General features: G+C 38.8%; 1 protein-coding gene across 1 annotated transcript; it reads right to left on the bottom strand.

The window, feature by feature from the left end:
• Window positions 1–8457: 8457 nt before the first annotated feature.
• On the bottom strand, window positions 8458–16442 carry LOC104902393 (adagio protein 1). Its single transcript, XM_010690157.4, has 2 exons — window positions 15768–16442; window positions 8458–10868 (listed from the first exon to the last, which is right to left on the bottom strand). The coding sequence occupies exons 1-2, from the start codon at window positions 15995–15997 to the stop codon at window positions 9239–9241; spliced, it is 1860 nt and encodes a 619-aa protein (XP_010688459.1). The 5' UTR covers window positions 15998–16442; the 3' UTR covers window positions 8458–9238.
• Between the last annotated feature and the right edge of the window lie 1089 nt (window positions 16443–17531).

The following is a 17531-nucleotide window of genomic DNA, read 5'->3' as shown; positions in this document are numbered from 1 at the left end:
GAGTGCTTAAGTATCTTTTAATGTAGTACGTGTGTCAGGTACCATTAGCGGTGTCTTAAAAAGCCTCTAAGTACACCATTTTGTTTCATTTCTCGTGTAACCCAAAATTACCAGGAAATGAACGTGAAAGCATCCATATATTCGTTCCACGGAATGAGAGTCATTTCTAATGACTTACCAAGTCCCTAGGAGCCATTTCGTGGCGTTCGGAGCCCAGCCACGGGTTAGTCCGAAAACGTGAATTATAGCCTTCAATTTTGGCTGTTTTGGGGTCATTTTTGAAATTGTCCCCCCCCCCAGGTCATAATTTTCTCCAGAAACCTTCATAGTAGTGCCTAAGTAACTTTTAACGTAGTACGTGTGTCAGGTACCATTAGCGGTGCCTGAAAAAGCCTCTAAATACACCATTTTTGTCATTTCTCGTGCAACCGAAAATTACCCCGAAATGAACTTGAAATTCTTCATATATTCGTTCCAAGGAATGAGAGTCCTTTCTAATGACTTCCCAAGTCCCTAGGAGCCATCTCGTGGCATTCGGAGCCAGGCTACAGGAAAGTCCGAAAACGTGTAATATAGCCATCAATTTTGACTGTTTTGGTGCCATTTTTGAAATTGTCCGCCCCCGGTCATAATTTTCTCCAGAAACCTTCCTAGGAGTGCCTAAGTAACTTTTAACGCATTACGTGTGCCAAGTACAATTAGCGGTGTCTTAAAAGGCCTCTAAATACACCATTTTTGTCATTTCTCGTTCAACCGAAAATTACCCCGAAATGAACGTGAAATTCTTCATATATTCGTTCCAAGGAATGAGAGTCCTTTCTAATGACTTCCCAAGTCCCTAGGAGCCATTGTCGGCATTCGGAGCCAGGCTACAGGAAAGTCCGAAAACGTTAATATAGCCATCAATTTTGACTGTTTTGGTGCCGTTTTTGAAATTGTCCGCCCCCGGTCATAATTTTCTCCAGAAACCTTCATAGTAGTGCCTAGGTAACTTTTAACGTAGTACATGTGTCAGGTACCATTAGCGGTGCCTGAAAAAGCCTCTAAATACACCATTTTTTTAATTTCTCGTGCAACCCAAAATTACCCCGAAATGAACGTGAAAACATCCATAAATTCGCTCCAAGGAATGAGAGTCCTTTCTAAAGACTTCCGAAGTCCCTAAGACCCATCCTGTGGTGTTCGGAGCCCAGCCACGGAAAAGTCCGAAAACGTGAATTATAGCCTTCAATTCTAGCTGATTTGGGGTCATTTTTGAAATTGTCCGGCCCCTGTGATAATTTTCCCTAGAAACCTTCCTAGGAGTGCCTAAGTAACTTTTAACGTAGCATGTGTGCCAGGTACCATTAGTGGTGCCTTAAAAGGCCTCTAAATACACCATTTTTTTATTTCTCGTGCAACCGAAAATTATCCCGAAATGATCGTGAAATCAATCATATATTCGTTCCAAGGAATGAGAGTCCTTTCTAATGACTTCCCAAGTCCTTAGCAGCCATCTCGTGGCGTTCGGAGCCCGACCACGGGAAAGTCCGAAAAAGTGAATTATAGCCTTCAATTTTCGCTGTTTTCGAGTCATTTTTGAAATTGTTCGCCCCCGATCTTAATTTGCTCCAGAAACCTTCCTAGGAGTGCCTAAGTAACTTTTAACGTAGTATGTGTGTCAGGTACCATTAGCGGTGCCTTAAAAAAGCCTCACAGTACACCATTTTGCAATCCAAAATTACACCGAAATGAACGTGAAAGTATCCATATATTCGTTCCAAGGAATGAGAGTCATTCCTAATGACTTCCCAAGTCCCTTGGAGCCATCCCGTGGCGTTCGGATCCCGGCCACAGGAAAGTCCGAAAATGTGAGTTATAGACTTCAATTTTGGCTTGGTTTGGGGTCATTTTTGAAATTGTCCGGCCCATGTCATAATTTTCTCAAGAAACCTTCCTAGGAGTGCCTAAGTAATTTTTAACGTAGTACGTGTGTCAGGTACCATTAGCGGAACCTTAAAAAGCCTCTAAGTATACCATTTTTTTCATTTCTCGTGTAACCCAAAATTACCCCGAAATGAACGTGAAAGCATCCATATATTCATTCCAAGGAATGAGAGTCCGTTCTAATGACTTCCTAAGTCCCTTGGAACCATCCCGTGGTGTTCGGAGCCCGGCCACGGGAAAGTCCGAAAACGTGTATTATAACCTTCAATTTTGGCTGTATTGGGGTCATTTTTAAAATTGTCCAGTCCTGGTCATAATTTTCTCCAGAAACCTTCCTCGTAGTGCCCAAGTAACATTTAACGTAGTACGTATGTCAGGTACCATTAGCGGTGCCTTAAAAAACCCTACCATTTTTTTTCATTTCTCGTGCAATCCTAAATTACCCCGAAATGAACGTGAAAGCATCGATATATTCGTTCCAAGGAATGATAGTCCTTTCTAATGAACTCCCAAGTCCCTATGATCCATCCCGTGGCGTTCGAAGCCCGGGCAACGGGAAAGCCATAACACGTGTATTATAACCTTCTATTTTGGCTGTTTTGGGGTCATTTTGGAAATTGTACGGCACGAGTCATAATTTTCTCCAGAATCCTTCCTAGGAGTTCCTAAATAACTTTTATCGTAGTACGTGTGCCAGGTATCATTAGCGGTTCCTTAAAAAGCCTCTAAATACACCAATTTTTTCATTTCTTGTGTATCCCAAAATTACCCCCAAATGAATGTGAAAGGATTCATATATTCGTTCCAAGGAATGAGAGTCCTTTCTAATCACCTTCCAAGTCCCTAGGAGCCATCTCGTGGCGTTCGGAGCTTGGCCATGTGAAAGTCCGAAAACGTGTATTTAGCCTTCAATTTTGGATGTTTTGGGGTCATTTTTGAAATTGTCAGGCCCCGGTCATAATTTTCTCCAGAAACCTTCCTAGGAGTGCCTAAGTAACTTTTAACGTAGTACGTATGTCAGGTACAATTAGCGATGCCTTAAAAAGCCTCTAAGTACACCATTTTTTTCATTTCTCGTGCAACCCAAAATTACCCCGAAATGAACGTGAAAGCATCCATATATTCGTTCCAAGGAATGAGAGTCCTTTCTAATGACCTCCCAAGTCCCTGGGATCCATCCCGTGACGTTTGGAGCCCGGCCACGGGAAAGACCGAAAACGTGTATTCAATTTTTGCTGTTTTGGGGTCATTTTTGAATATGGTCGTCCCCGATCATAATTTTCTCCAGAAATCTTCTTAGGAGTGCCTAAGTAACTTTTAATGTAGTACGTGTACCAGGTACCATTTGCGGTGCCTTAAAAAGCCTCTAAATACACCATTTTTTCATTTCTCGTGCAACCCAAAATTACCCCAAAATGAACGTCAAAGCATTCATATATTCGTTCCAAGGAATGAGAGTCCTTTCTAATAACCTCCCAAGTCCCTAGGAGCCATCCCATGGCGTTCGGAGCCCGGGTCACGGGAAAGGCCGAAAATGTGTATTATAACCTTCAAATTTGGTTCTTTTGGGGTCATTTTTGAAAACGTCTAGCCCCGGTCATAATTTTCTCCTGAAACCTTCACAAGAGTTCCTAAATAACTTTTAACATAGTACGGGTGTCAGGTTCCGTTAGCGGTGCCTTAAAAAGCCTCTAATTACACCATTTTTTCATTTCTCGTGCAACCATTGAATGTGAAAGCATTTATATATTTGTTCCAAGAAATGAGAGTCCTTTCTAATTTCATATTATTTTTCTTTAAATCCAACTAGAATTGACAAAAGTTAACCTAATAGCCCGATCATTACCTAATTCGAAATATTCGAGTTTCGGTTGTGATTTTCGACCTGAAAACAAAAATGGCAACCCAAACAACCTGATACCTTAACTGGTTAGGTTCAAGTTGACTTTATGAATATGAAAATATCCCGAACAACCTTATTAGAATTCTGGTTTAATTCGAGTTGGTCAACCTGAAATTGTCTCGAATTTTTTTAACTTATGTCGCCTATTTCCTCATTATAAACTTGTATGGGACCAAGACCATTTCCTAATTTGAAGCCAGTGGCTAATTTATAGCATTGAAGATTGAATTTTTGATATAATCTACATTTGAAGTTATTTTTGAAATTGTCCGACCCAATCATAATTTTTTCCAGAAACCTTCCTAGGAGTGCCTAAGTAATTTTTAATGTAGTACGTGTTCCAGGTACCATTAGCAGTGCCTTAAAAAGTCTCTAGCTAAATACACAATTTTTTCCATTTCTCGTGCAACCCGATATTCCCCTGAAATGAACTTCAAAGCATTTATAGATTCGTTCCAAGGGATGACAGTCCTTTTAATGACTTCCCTGTCCCTAGGAACCATCTCATGGTGTTCAGAGTCCGGGTCACAGGAAAGCCCGAAAACTTGTATTATAACCTTCAATTTTGGTTGTTTTGGTGTTATTTTTGAAATCAATCGGCCCCGGTCATAATTTTCACCAGAAACCTTCCTAGGAGTGCTTAAATAACTTTTAACGTAGTATGGGTCCCATGTACCATCAGCGATGCCTTAAAAAGCCTCTAAATTCACCATTTTTTTCATCTTTCGTGCAACACAAAATTACCCCGAAATGAACGTGAAAGCATTCATATATTCGTTCCAAGGAATGAGAGTCCTTTCTAAGGAGCTCATAAGTCCCTAGGATCCATCCCGTGGCGTTCGGAGCCCGGGCGACGGGAAAACCCAAAAACGTGTATTATAACCTTCAATTTTTGCTATTTTGTGGTCATATTTGAAATTGTCCGGCCCTGGTCATAATATTCTCCAAGATCCTTCCTAGGAGTGCCTAAGTAACTTTTAACATAGTACGTCTGCAAGGTACTATTAGCGGTGCCTTAAAAAGCCTCTAAATACACCATTTTTTTCATTTCTCATGCAACCCAAAATTGCCTCGAAATGAATGTGAAATCATTCAAATTTTCGTTCCAAGCTATGAGAGTCCTTTCTAATGAGCTCCCAAGTACCTAGGAGCCGTCCCGTGGCGTTCGGAGCCCCGGCCACGGGAAAGCACGAAAACGTGTATTATAGCCTTCAATTTTAGCTGTTTTGGGGTCATTTTTGAAACTGTTCGGGCCCGATCATAATTTTCTCCAGAAACCTTCCTTGGAGTGCCTAAGTAACTTTTAACATAGTATGGGTCCCAGGTAGCATTAGCGGTTCCATAAAAAGCCTCTAAACACACCATTTTTTTCATTTCTCGTGCAACCCGAAATTTTCTTGTAATTATCGTGAAAACATTCATATAATCGTTCCAAGCAATGAGAGTCATTTCTAATGACCTCCCAAGTCCCTACGAGCCGTCCCATGGCGTTCGGAGCCCGGCCACGGAAAAGCACGGAAACGTGTATTAGCCTTCAATTTTGGTTGTTTTGGGGTCATTTTTGAAATTGTTCGGCCCCGATCATAATTTTCTCCATAAACCTTCTTTGGAGTGCCTAAGTAACTTTTAACGTATTACGTGTGCCAGGTACCAATAGCGGTGCCTTAAAAAGCCTCTAAATACACCATTTTTTTCATTTCTTGTGCAACCCAAAATTACGCCGAAATGAACGTGAAAGCATTCATATATTCGTTCCAAGGAATGAGAGTCCTTTCTAATGACCTCCCAAGTCCCTAGGAGCCATCCTGTGGTGTTTGGAGTCCGGCCATGTGAAAGCCCAAAAACGTGTATTATAACCTTCTATTTTGGCTGTTTTGGAGTCATTTTTGAAATTGTCCGACCCCGATCACAATTTTCTCCAGAAACCTTCCTAGGAGTGCCTAAGTAACATTTAACGTAGTCAGTGTGCCAGGTACCATTAGCGGTGCCTTAAAAAGACTCTAAATACACAATTTTTTTCATTTCTCTTGCAACCCAAAATTACCCCGAAATGAACGTGAAATCATTCATATTTTTTTCCAAGCAATGAGAGTCCTTTCTAATGACCTCCCAAGTCCCTAGGAGTCATCATGTGGCGTTCGGAGCCCGGACACGAGAAGGCCCGAAAACGTGTATTAAAGCCTTCAATTTTGGTTGTTTTGGGGTCATTATTGAAATTGTTCAGCCCCGATCATAATTTTCTCCAGAAACCTTCCTTGGAGTGCCGAAGTAACTTTTAACGTAGTACGTGTGCCAGGACCAATAGCGGTGCCTTAAAAAGCCTCTAAATACACCATTTTTTTTCATTTCTCGTGCAACCAAAAATTACCACGAAATGAACGTGAAAGCATTCTTATATTCGTTCCAAGGAATGAGAGTCCTTTCTAATGACATCCCAAGTCCCTAGGAGCCATCCTGTGGTGTTCGGAGCCCGGCCACGGGAAAGCCTGAAAACGTGTATTATAACCTTCAATTTTAGCTGTTTTGGGGTCATTTTTGAAATCAATCGGCCCGGTCATAATTTTCTCCAGAAACTTCCTAGGAGTGCCTAAAAAAATTTCAACATAGTACGGGTCCCAGGTACCATTAGTGATGCCTTAAAAAGCCTCTAAATACACCATTTTTTTCATTTCTCAAGCAACCCAAAATTACCCCGAAATGAACGTTAAAGCATTCATATATTCCTTCCAAGGAATGAGAGTCCTCTCTAATGACCTCCAAAGTCCCTAGGATCCATCTCGTGGCGTTCGGAGCCCAGGCCACGGGAAAGCCCAAAAACGTGTATTATAACCTTCAATTTTGGCTGTTTTGGGGTCATATTTGAAATTGTCCGACCCCGGTCATAATTTTCTCCAGGATCCTTCCTAGGAGTGCCTAAGTAACTTTAACGTAGTACGTGTGTCAGGTACCATTAGCGGCGCCTTAAAAAGTCTCTAAATACAACATTTTTTTCATTTCTCGTGCAACCCAAAATAATCCCGAAATGAACGTCAAATCATTCATATATTCATTCCAAGGAATGAGAGTCCTTTCTAATAACCTCCCAAGTCCCTAGGAGTCATCCCGTGGCGTTTGGAACCCGGGTCATGGGAAAGCCCGAAAATGTGTATTATAACCTTCAATTTTGGCTTTTTTGGGGTCAATTTTGAAATCGTCCGACCCTGGTCATAGTTTTCTTCTGAAACCTTCGTACGAGTGCTGAAATAACTTTTAATGTAGTACGGATGCCAGGTTCCATTAGTGGTGCCTGAAAAAGCCTCTATATACACCATTTTTTTTATTTCTCGTGTAACCAAAAATTACCCCAAAATGAACGTGAGAGCATTCATATATTCGCTCCAAGGAATGATAGTCCTTTGTAATGACCTCCTAACTCTCTAGGAGCCATACTATGGCGTTCGGTGCTCGGGCCATGGGAAAGCTTGAAACTATGTATCTTCATTTTTGGTTGTTTTGGGGTAATTTTTGAAATCCTTCGGTCCCAATCATGTTTTTCTCTAAAAATCTTTCTAGAAGTGCCGACATGATAGGTAATGTATTAGGAGTGCCTGGTACCATTAGCGGTGCTTTAAAACGCCTCCAAATACACCATGTTTTCATTTCTCGTGCAACCCAAAATTGCCTCGAAATGAACGTCAAAGCATTCATATATTCGTTTCAAGGAATGGGAGTCCTTTCTAATTTCATATTATTTTTCTTTAATTCCAACTAAGATTGGCAAAAGTTAACCTGATAGCCCGACCTTAACCTAATTCGAAATTTTCGAGTTTAGGTTGAGAATTTCGACCTGAAAACAAAAATGGCAACCCAACCAGCCCGATACCTTAAGTGGTTAGGTTAAGGTTGACTTTATGAATATGACAATAGCCCGAACAACTTGATTAGAATTTAGGTTAAATTCGAGTTGGCCAACCTGAAATTATTCCAAATTTTTTTAACTTATGTCGCCTATTTCCTCATTATAAACTTGTATGGGACCAATACCATTTCCTAATTTGAAGTCGGTGGCTAATTTATAGCATTGAAGTTTGAATTTTTGATATAATCTACATTTGAAGTTAAGATTTGCAATGTTTTGATTTTATAATGTACAATTATTGCGATTATGTAACATAAATCATGTCATATCAGATTGATTTCCAATCAACTCAAAACCTAATAGGTCGGGTTTGAGCTATGGGTTATGTTGAAATTAACCCGGAATAAAAGTCAAATCGGCCTAAATCTTACCCAACCCAACCTAATTGTCACTCGTAATTCCATCCACTATAGCCAACCTATAATGGTAATGAGAGAAAAAGAAATGTACCCTTCTACCAGAATCACCGCAGTTAAAGTACAAATTACCAAACAGACTATAGAGACTGTCTGACAAAAGTCTTGAGATAAAAGAGGCAATATCACGAATCCATACCACAAACACCTCGTACCTTATTGATGTTGGTCACACAGATAGAAGGTAGTATGACAAATCAACAAATTATTGTAAATCAGACGAGGTGCTAACATATAATGCATGACAATAATGTATAAACATTAGACGCAACGAAGTGAGACCTCACTCTATATACTCTACAAAATCAATAATGTGTAAAATAGAATATGTTATATGAATGAAAAAGAAAACTCTTCATATATTGTTAATTTGTAGTAGAGAAAAAAGGAAACAAAATATAATATAATTCATCTAAAGAAGAGAAAAAGCCGGTGTTCGGCTTCAGCTTCAGCTTCTCATCAGAACTCTGCACCTCCTCAGTTGAAGTCTGTTCTGTAATAACCTGAAGAGAATTGATCTTGTACAACACTTAAAAAAGAGCAAAAAGGTACCATTTCTCACTACAGATGCATACTGAAAGCAGTACATTACTTGGTATATATACATGCAAAGCCCACTTTCCATCTAGGACTTTTCAGGGTTTTTTTTTTTTTTTTTTTTTTTTGGAAATTTATTTTTGCCCATATTCCTAGAAATTCTACTACAGACCTCAAACAAGAGGGAAAAAGAGAAAAAAAAAAAAAAAAAAAGGGCACAGGATGATCTAGGACAAGAACAAGAATAGTTAAAGTGACCCTACAGTATAGCAACTAAATCACCTACAAGATCTGCAGTAAAAACAGAAGAATGATTCACATATTTTCAGAGCTGAGACTTGATACAAACCCAAAATCAAAACCTGGAATGAAGTCAATCTGACAAAAGACGGAAACCCAACGCAGAAAAACCGCATCCGAGAGTGCCCACTTGAGGCCGAGTTGAGACAGCCGATGAAAATATTTTATCTGCACAATAGTAGTTCGGATGTTGGAACAAGAAACAATAACAAATCCTCCATCTTTCTATTACTTCCAGTTCCGGAAATGGTGCTTCTCCTACAGCAGTTGGTGCTCCTCATGTTTAACTAAGCTTGCTAATGATAACTCGTGAAGCTCAGTTAGCATCCAATCTTCTCCTGTCTGACCACCGAGAACTATAGCCCTCGTGCCACCAACAACACAAGTACTATGTCCCCAAGCAAATCTTGGGGGCCGACCAGGTACGTTTAGTACTCTCCATGTTGGCTTCTCTTCAGTAGGATCAAGTAGGTACAGCTGTGAGGCAGAATGAAGACCCGCCACTGATCCACCGAACACTAGGATCCTGCCACCAGGGAGGCTCACAGCCACATGATCTAACCGGGGAGGAGGAGCAATGCCTCCAGGATTTCCAGCACCAGGCATCCCACTTCCGGTAACACATCTCCAGCATGGCTCTTCCTCACTTAAGTCCATTGTGTAAACATCACTGGAACGGAAGCGAAGGGGACCACTCTTTGCCAAACCCCCAAACATCAAGATTTTCCTCCCACCATAGACCGACAAAGTGTGGCCAAGACGACAAGGTGGAGACCATGCTGCTGGTATCTCTCGCCACACGGGATTATCTAATGAGAGATCCAGCAGAAAAGTGTCACTCAGAAGTACCCCTGAATCTGCACATCCACCCGACACGATTAACTTGGTTCCATCGAGTGTGCAAGAGCTGTGCCATGATCTAGGAAGCGGAGGAGCTAATCCAGAAATTTCACGCCAGGTTGGTTGCTTGGCATCCAAATCAAGGACAAAAACATCATTCAACAGGCCTTGAGTTCCACAACCACCAAATACAACCAGGTTTGAATCATTCACACAAGAGAGAGTATGACCCCAGCGACCTGGGGGTGGAGAGCTCACTTTCATATGCCGCCACTCAGGGTTACTAGCATTTAGATCCAGCACAAATGTGTCATTCATAGGCTGCATGTTGACACCTTCTCCACCAAACAAGACGACCCGATTTCCAACTGCACAAGCACTGAAGTTGCAACGTGAGGGCTCAACTGCACCTCCAACAGTCACCTTCCTCCATGCTGCTGCTTCAAGAGTAGTCAGTTCTCTAGCCAGCCGTCCCCAACCAAGTCTCTTTGCACCAGGAACAGTCTCCAGAACACGGGTAGTTTCACTACCCCAAGCATTCTGACAGACCCTTTTCCAAAGGTCCTCATTTTTTGTTAGCTCATAAAGCCGCCTGCAGACAGAACCCACAGCAGCAATATCTCTTGGCGTCAGCCGCGATAATATCTTTAAAGCAAGGACTTCATCACTCAGTTGAAACAGCCCACAAACCTCAAAACACATGCTTCGCTCCCGAGATTGAAAAGGTTGAAATGATGACAGACTAGAACGAAATAGATCAGATGAGTTCGTGAAGTCTTTTGCTGTATAGCTAGGAAGTGGACCCAGATCAACAGTAGCCTCTGAGAATAGCTGAATCCCAATAAAGTGAGTAATCGTTTCATCATCTCCGTATATAGGGACTAGCCGCAATCTGTTCATTAAAGGAGATCCGTCTTTCCTAAAATTTAACAATTCACCTTGGAACTCAATCCCATCTTCAAGGCACCTCCTTATTTCTGCAACAACAGCAGAGTCCACTAATGGATGTCTTCTTTTGGCAAATGGACCTCTGCATTGCAAGAAACGACTGCAGTGTGCAGCATAATATATGTCAATCTCAATAACTATGTCTCATGAACAAGGAAAAGCAAAATGAAAATTATAAGAGACCATATTTTCATTAATTTATGCTACACTAATAGCAGGGAATATGGATCCAGGACATCTAGATATACAGTATCAAACTCCAAGTGCCTGTTTAATCAAACTTATGAATAGCATAATACCAAAAAGCAGTAACAGTCAAGTCAAACACAAGCCTACAACAGAACAACTAAACTTGGGGGAATTATGGGCTTACTGCTTAAATGTAACATAAGTGAGGCCAGTCCACACTTCAAGCTGATCGTACGAAAATGGAAAACCTTTTATTATACTTGAGATTTATTATAGAACACCAAAAACCATGAAAGATTTTTGCATTGAAAGCCACACAGAATGTATTTTCCAACAAAATGTAGTTATCTCAGTTTCTTTTTATTTAACCCAAAGTGACCGGGTAGCTTTGACTCTTTGAGAACCTTCAGACATAGCGGCAATCACTTCAACACTTCATTTTATCTACCTGAATCGGGCATTTGACAAAGACATGGAATCTTTACCCAACACAACATTTTTCATAGACAGACCTCATGTAGTCATGTATAATCAACCACATATTCATGTGAAAAAAAGAAGTTCGGATTCAACGCTGAGCAAAATGAAACTTTTGTCATATGTGCTCACCACTGGGCTTGGGATCATAATTCTAACAAGAACACGCAAACAGTCCACCTAAAATGTGATTGTATATATTTTAGACGTATTGGACACATGCGGGAGTTCTTTGATATCAACAATATGTGTTTACGAACGTTGTTCATTGAATCCAAATTTAGGACAGTGTTCCCCATGTCCGAAATTTTTTAGTCTGAACATGTTTGACAGTAGTATATATACCCACATCCATTATCGAACACAACCGTGTCTTAAGTATAAAATAGGTTGGAATTGTAAGCCTCTATATCATTAAAAATATAATTAGCAGATGCAAGTTGATAACAAAGGCAATTATGCAGCAAATTTTTTTTTCTCCTAGCATGAGTAGCATGACAGCATGCAATAGACGTGCTTGTTAAAATGCAGATTTTATGAACTACAACAATCACAGTGGAATGGACATTTTTTTAATATATAAATAAAATAAACGTACAAAACCCTAACACAAAAGGCTCTGCCCTCCTCCCTCCCCCCCCCCCCCCCGAAAAAAAAGGGTGCACAAGTCTTTGACAATAGCAAATGTTTATAACAAGAGGCATTAAAATGAATCTGCTTTGGTTACCATTTTTTTCAGGGAAGGTTATCAGAAATTTGACAAATTGAGTTAGTGTTAAAGAAACATATCCTACGGGCTATGGCTTATCAAGATCAAGTTCATCTTCAGTTCTTTCAACATGACTATTAACAAGGATTTATTGCCACCAGATTAAAAGAAATCCCAACAACAATAACAAAGAGGGGAGTAGAGCAAAGTTCAGTGATTGGGCGAATGAAGATAGATAGGTGAGATGAAACAGAGGAAGATTTCAGTTGCTAATGACCTTTTTTTTCCTTAATTTTTCTTATTGAAAAAAAATTAGGTATATAGGGCAGGGACGCAAGTGAGCTTCAAAAACAATCCCCAATAGATATCTGACAGTGCCCAATATTTGGAGACGTTAGGAACGTCCCATCCCATCCCTGTGCTTCATAGCCCCTCGCTAACAACTAGGAGAAAAAACAAGCAATATACTCCCCATGTTCTTTCAAGTTGGTTATGCTTTCCATTACAATCCAAACCTTTAAGTTGGTCACAGTTTCTCTTTCGCCCATTTTGGCAATGTGTTATTATTTTTAGTTTTTTACTCCAACCTACCCCACTTTATCCAACATTCTCCTTCCTTTTTCATCAAAAAAGATGTCATTTTCTACTTTACTCATACAAGTATACAACACTACCTCTCTCCTCCACTTTTTCCTTACTTTACCCCACAAAACACTCTCTCTCTCTCCTCTTGCTATAATATACATGCAAATAGTAATTGTAACCGACTCAAAAGAACGAAGGGAGCAATTATCAGCAACCTACCAACATCTCAAGAACACTAAGGGTGTGTTCTGTTCAACTTATTGGCCACTGAACTTATTGAACATGAACTGAACTGATTGGACCTAATTCAACTTATTGGACCTGATTGAACCTGATTGGAACTTATTGAAACTTATTAACCTTATTGGACCTGATTGAAACTTATTAGACCTTATTAACTTTTAGCAATTGGAACTTATTGGACCTTATTAGACCTGATTGGAATTTATTGCACCTGATTGAAACTTATTGGACCTTATTATACCTGATTGGAACTTATTGCACCTGATTGGACCTGATTGCAACTTATCTGAACTTACCTGAACTTATCTAAACTTATCTGAACTGAAACTTAATTTTTTTAAGTTGAAGAGAACGAACTCTAAGAAGTCTCACAAATATTGGTTGTAACTCTTCACCTTTTGTTGTTGTGCTCAATAAAAAATTATCACAATCCCCGTCATATAATAAATAGAAGTTGATGTAGTCTAGCATCTAACAACATCTAAAATGTTGCAACGATTTGCAAACTAATGATAGTGTTCCTAAACTAATAGGATTATATAGGATTATCAGAAATAATATGCTAGAATCCTAACGCAACGAAAATCAGATAACTTTGTAGCAAAGAAGCTATAAATCACACAATGCCAAAATTGCGCTGGAAAAGGCAAAGACAAACGTCGATATTATTAGGAGCGGACATATCAGGCCTTTTGACTTCCTTTGGCGGCTTCGAGCAGAGGCTCCAATTTGCCGATTGTTCTTACTTTGCCAACAAACTTCAGTATGGACAAACCTAAAACCCACCATGTGTACTCCCGTGTTTGACTTGTGGGGCCAGCAGCCATAGCAAGTAATATCTTAAGATTGCTCCAGTGTAATACCATTCTACTAATCAATACTTATGATGAGGCTCCTACAAGAATGAGGCATTTCATGCTATGATAAAACATGTTGTTGCATGACTGATGCAATGAACATGGAATACTTGTCATTTATCTGAAAAGGGAACAGTTTAACTCGTGGCAGAGTATCAAAAGACCATTCCCTCTTGCTGCTTCCATTCGGAAAAGGAAAAAACTATTAAGCTCCGTCCAAATTCCATGCATTCACTACATGAAATCTAAAAACACAGAAAATACAGAGTAACAATGTTCATCACCACTTCTAACTGGGTGCAGAAAGTGACTATCCATTATAATTACAGATTTTTCCCATGTATGCCTATGCTCATTACCCAAAGAAGTAATTACTAAAGAATGGTCACACAGAAGAAAAAGGCTACAACCCCAGTGAAAAGAAAATCTCTATAAGTCAAATATTAAAGATATCTGACAGTAAGAGTACAATCTTTACATCAAGGCATATGTAGACTAGTAACAATCAACAAAAGCTAATTTTAGCACGAGAAGCCTTGGGACAATTAGAGAAAGTGGAAGCATAGACACCAACTAAAAATGTATAGATTGAAAAAAAAACCAGGTGCATGTCTAATGGCAGATGCATGCAAGAACTAAACTGGACATGGCAAGGGGATAACACGCAACTTGAGCTGAGGCACTTAGCCTCAACCTAATATAGCTATCTTAAGGCAACTAAGCTTTTCCAGACAAAAGTACAATATCAAACTCAAGATACTGCATTAGAGGTACTCCAGTTCCCACTTGTTTGCCTGTGGTCATATCCAACACCAAACTTCATCTTATAATCTCCTACACATTCCCTAATAGATCTTGTGAAGAAAGATGTTGAATAGAATGTCGCATATATTTCAGAGTAGGAGGAAACTGCAGCAGGACAGGATTCTGAATCACTGATGTCTAAGCCTACAGTTTTCGTTCAAGTGTGTTGGCTGACAAAAAAGAGAGTTCTGGTAAGGCATGATAACTCTCTTCTTTTCTTAACAATAATAAGCTATGACTGAAAACTAATTGGTTTATTCTCAATTCAAGTCATAATTAGCATCTATTATCTATAAGACCGAAGGGTGGTTCAAAGGCATGCTTGGGCTCACCTTGTACAACTTTACTTCTCCGTAAGTTCTCCGTGCTAACCACTAGACAAGCCAGGCCATGAATACCATGATCACCTCATGAAAAGTTCAATTGGAAAGAGGTCCAATTACTCATATTCAAACATTATGAAAACCTTGATTACCTTAAATCGTTACGATGGAAGAATATCCTAAATTTTACAACATTCTGAAGATTCCTGTAATGCCATCAGACATTTAAAAAACCACAAACAACAATAATGCTTTATGATTACCCATTTTTGAGTACCTTCCAATATATAAAGCTAAGTGAAGCATTCACAAACCTGATTCACGTTATATAAACTGGAAATTTTTTGAAACACATGTTTCATCATTTTAAGTAATACCAAACATAGATATTTCTTTCACATTCTTACTACTACCTAAGTACCTAACCAACTAAATTATAAAAAACACAAGAAAGGAAATTAACACCCACACCAATAAATGAATTTCAATTACCAACAGCAACAAATTTTCCCAGTAATTGCAAAAACACAGAAAACCCCACATCATATAAGACTCAAAAACCAATTAAACCACTAAAAAGGAAGGTAGACTAAATATTTCTTTCACATTTTTACTACACCAAATCTACCCAACCATAATCTATATTACAATAAAAAAAAAACCCAAAATAAAAAAATTATGCCAATAAATGAAATTAAATCACCAAAAGAAACAAAATTTCCCAGTAATTGCAAAAACCCAGAAAAACCCACATAAATTAACACACAAAAAACCAATAAAAACACTAAAAAATAAAAAGCAAGAAAAATTACCAATTTCGACCAAGAACTTCTTCAGCTCGATACCCAGAAACCATCTCAAACACAGTATTAACATATATAATAGGATGATCAATTTCCAAAGCATCTGTAACAACAAACCCACATGGTGCTGATTGTAGAAGATTTTGTACAGGAAAAGGCATAGAACCCCCATCATTCAACAAAAAACCTTCTTCTTCATCACCACTATCTTCAGAAGAACTACTATCCCATTCCATCATCTTTTTCTTCTTCTTTTTCTTCAACCCTTTTAATCAAATTTTCCTTTTAATTCACCCCATTAGAATTACAATCAGAGAAAATGAAAGCTGAAAACTTTGAAATGCAATAAAAATGCAGTGGAAAAAAGTGGAAGGTGGGTTAGGGTTTGAAGAGGGTAAAAAGATGGGTGAAAAAGAGAGATCTTTGTTGAAAATTGGGTGTTTTAGAGGAGGATATGATGATGATGATATTATGATGATGATGATAAAAAAAAATCTTGGAGAAAGAGGAGAGAGAAAGATGGGGTTTTGATTTTATTTGGAGAAGAGAAGTAGTTGTGTGTTGTGTTGTGTTGTTGCGTTTTAACGCTTGCTGGATAAGCGAAGATGGTTTCTTTTGGGGAATTGGGAGACACTAGAATTAGAGGACTTCTCTAGATATTTTTCCCTCCTTTAATTTTGCCTTGTGGGAAAGTGAATGGAGGAATATCATGGATGCCTTATTGAAGTGTTACTATGATATGATACTTCTCCTCCTCAAGTTTCAAGGCAACTTAACTAGTAGTCTAGTAGAAATGGGTCCGACAGGTGTTGTTCGGTATGGATCGGACAGGCGTTGTTCGGTATGGATCGGACAAGTACTGTTCGGTATGGATCGGACATGTGTTGTTCGATTTGGATGCAGGTTGGATAAATACTGGTTAGCGATGACAATTTATCAACTTTTTTTCTTAGTTAGGGTTGGGTTTATATTCGGTTTGAATACGGGGTTGTTACGGATTAGTGTCGCATTTTTGTTAAACTTTTTTTGTATTTCATTTATAAAACAATTATTTCATAATTGGTTTGATATAGGAGAACATCATGGCTTATGATGCCTTGTGGGAGTGTTGTGCTACTATGATGATTCTTCTTCTCAAGTGTCTAAGGTGACTTGCCTTAAGTAACTTAAATAGTAGTCTAGTAGAATCGTCACATGGATCAAATAGGTCATATTCTGTTTGAATACAGGCCGGAAAAATATGGGTTGGTGATGACTATTAATCAACTTCTTTTTGTTTAGTTAAGGCTGGGTTGCAGTACGGTCTGAATATGGTTAGTGGTGCGTTTTTATTAACTATTTTTTGTATTTCATTTATAAAACAATTATTTCGTATTTAGTATGATGTAGGTGTAGTATGACATTCTAATATTGAGAAAATTTACAGGGGTTAGAAAAGTTAAGAGAGAATAGAAAAATTAGGAAATACTTTGGAAGAGTTGAGAAGAAATTAGGGCTTATCATATGCCAAAAAAACTAATGACAACTTCTTCAATAACAAAACAAAAGTAGGGTTTTGGGTGAGTAAATAGATAAAAATGATTAATAAGTACAAAACAAAATAGAAAATTGAGTGAGTAAATAGAGGAAAGGGTGAGTTAGTACCCATATGGCCATATATTAGTATTCATCATATGTTATCAACTTATCATTGTACTATACTTGAATGTTAGGCAACAAGACTAAAGTCTAATTTCATCTGTTCTATAGTACAACTCCATTGTGATTGTTGAA

This window comes from Beta vulgaris, chromosome 8 (assembly GCF_026745355.1).
Source record: "Beta vulgaris subsp. vulgaris cultivar EL10 chromosome 8, EL10.2, whole genome shotgun sequence".
NCBI lineage: Eukaryota > Viridiplantae > Streptophyta > Magnoliopsida > Caryophyllales > Amaranthaceae > Beta > Beta vulgaris.
This window is presented reverse-complemented; position numbering and strand designations above follow the sequence as displayed.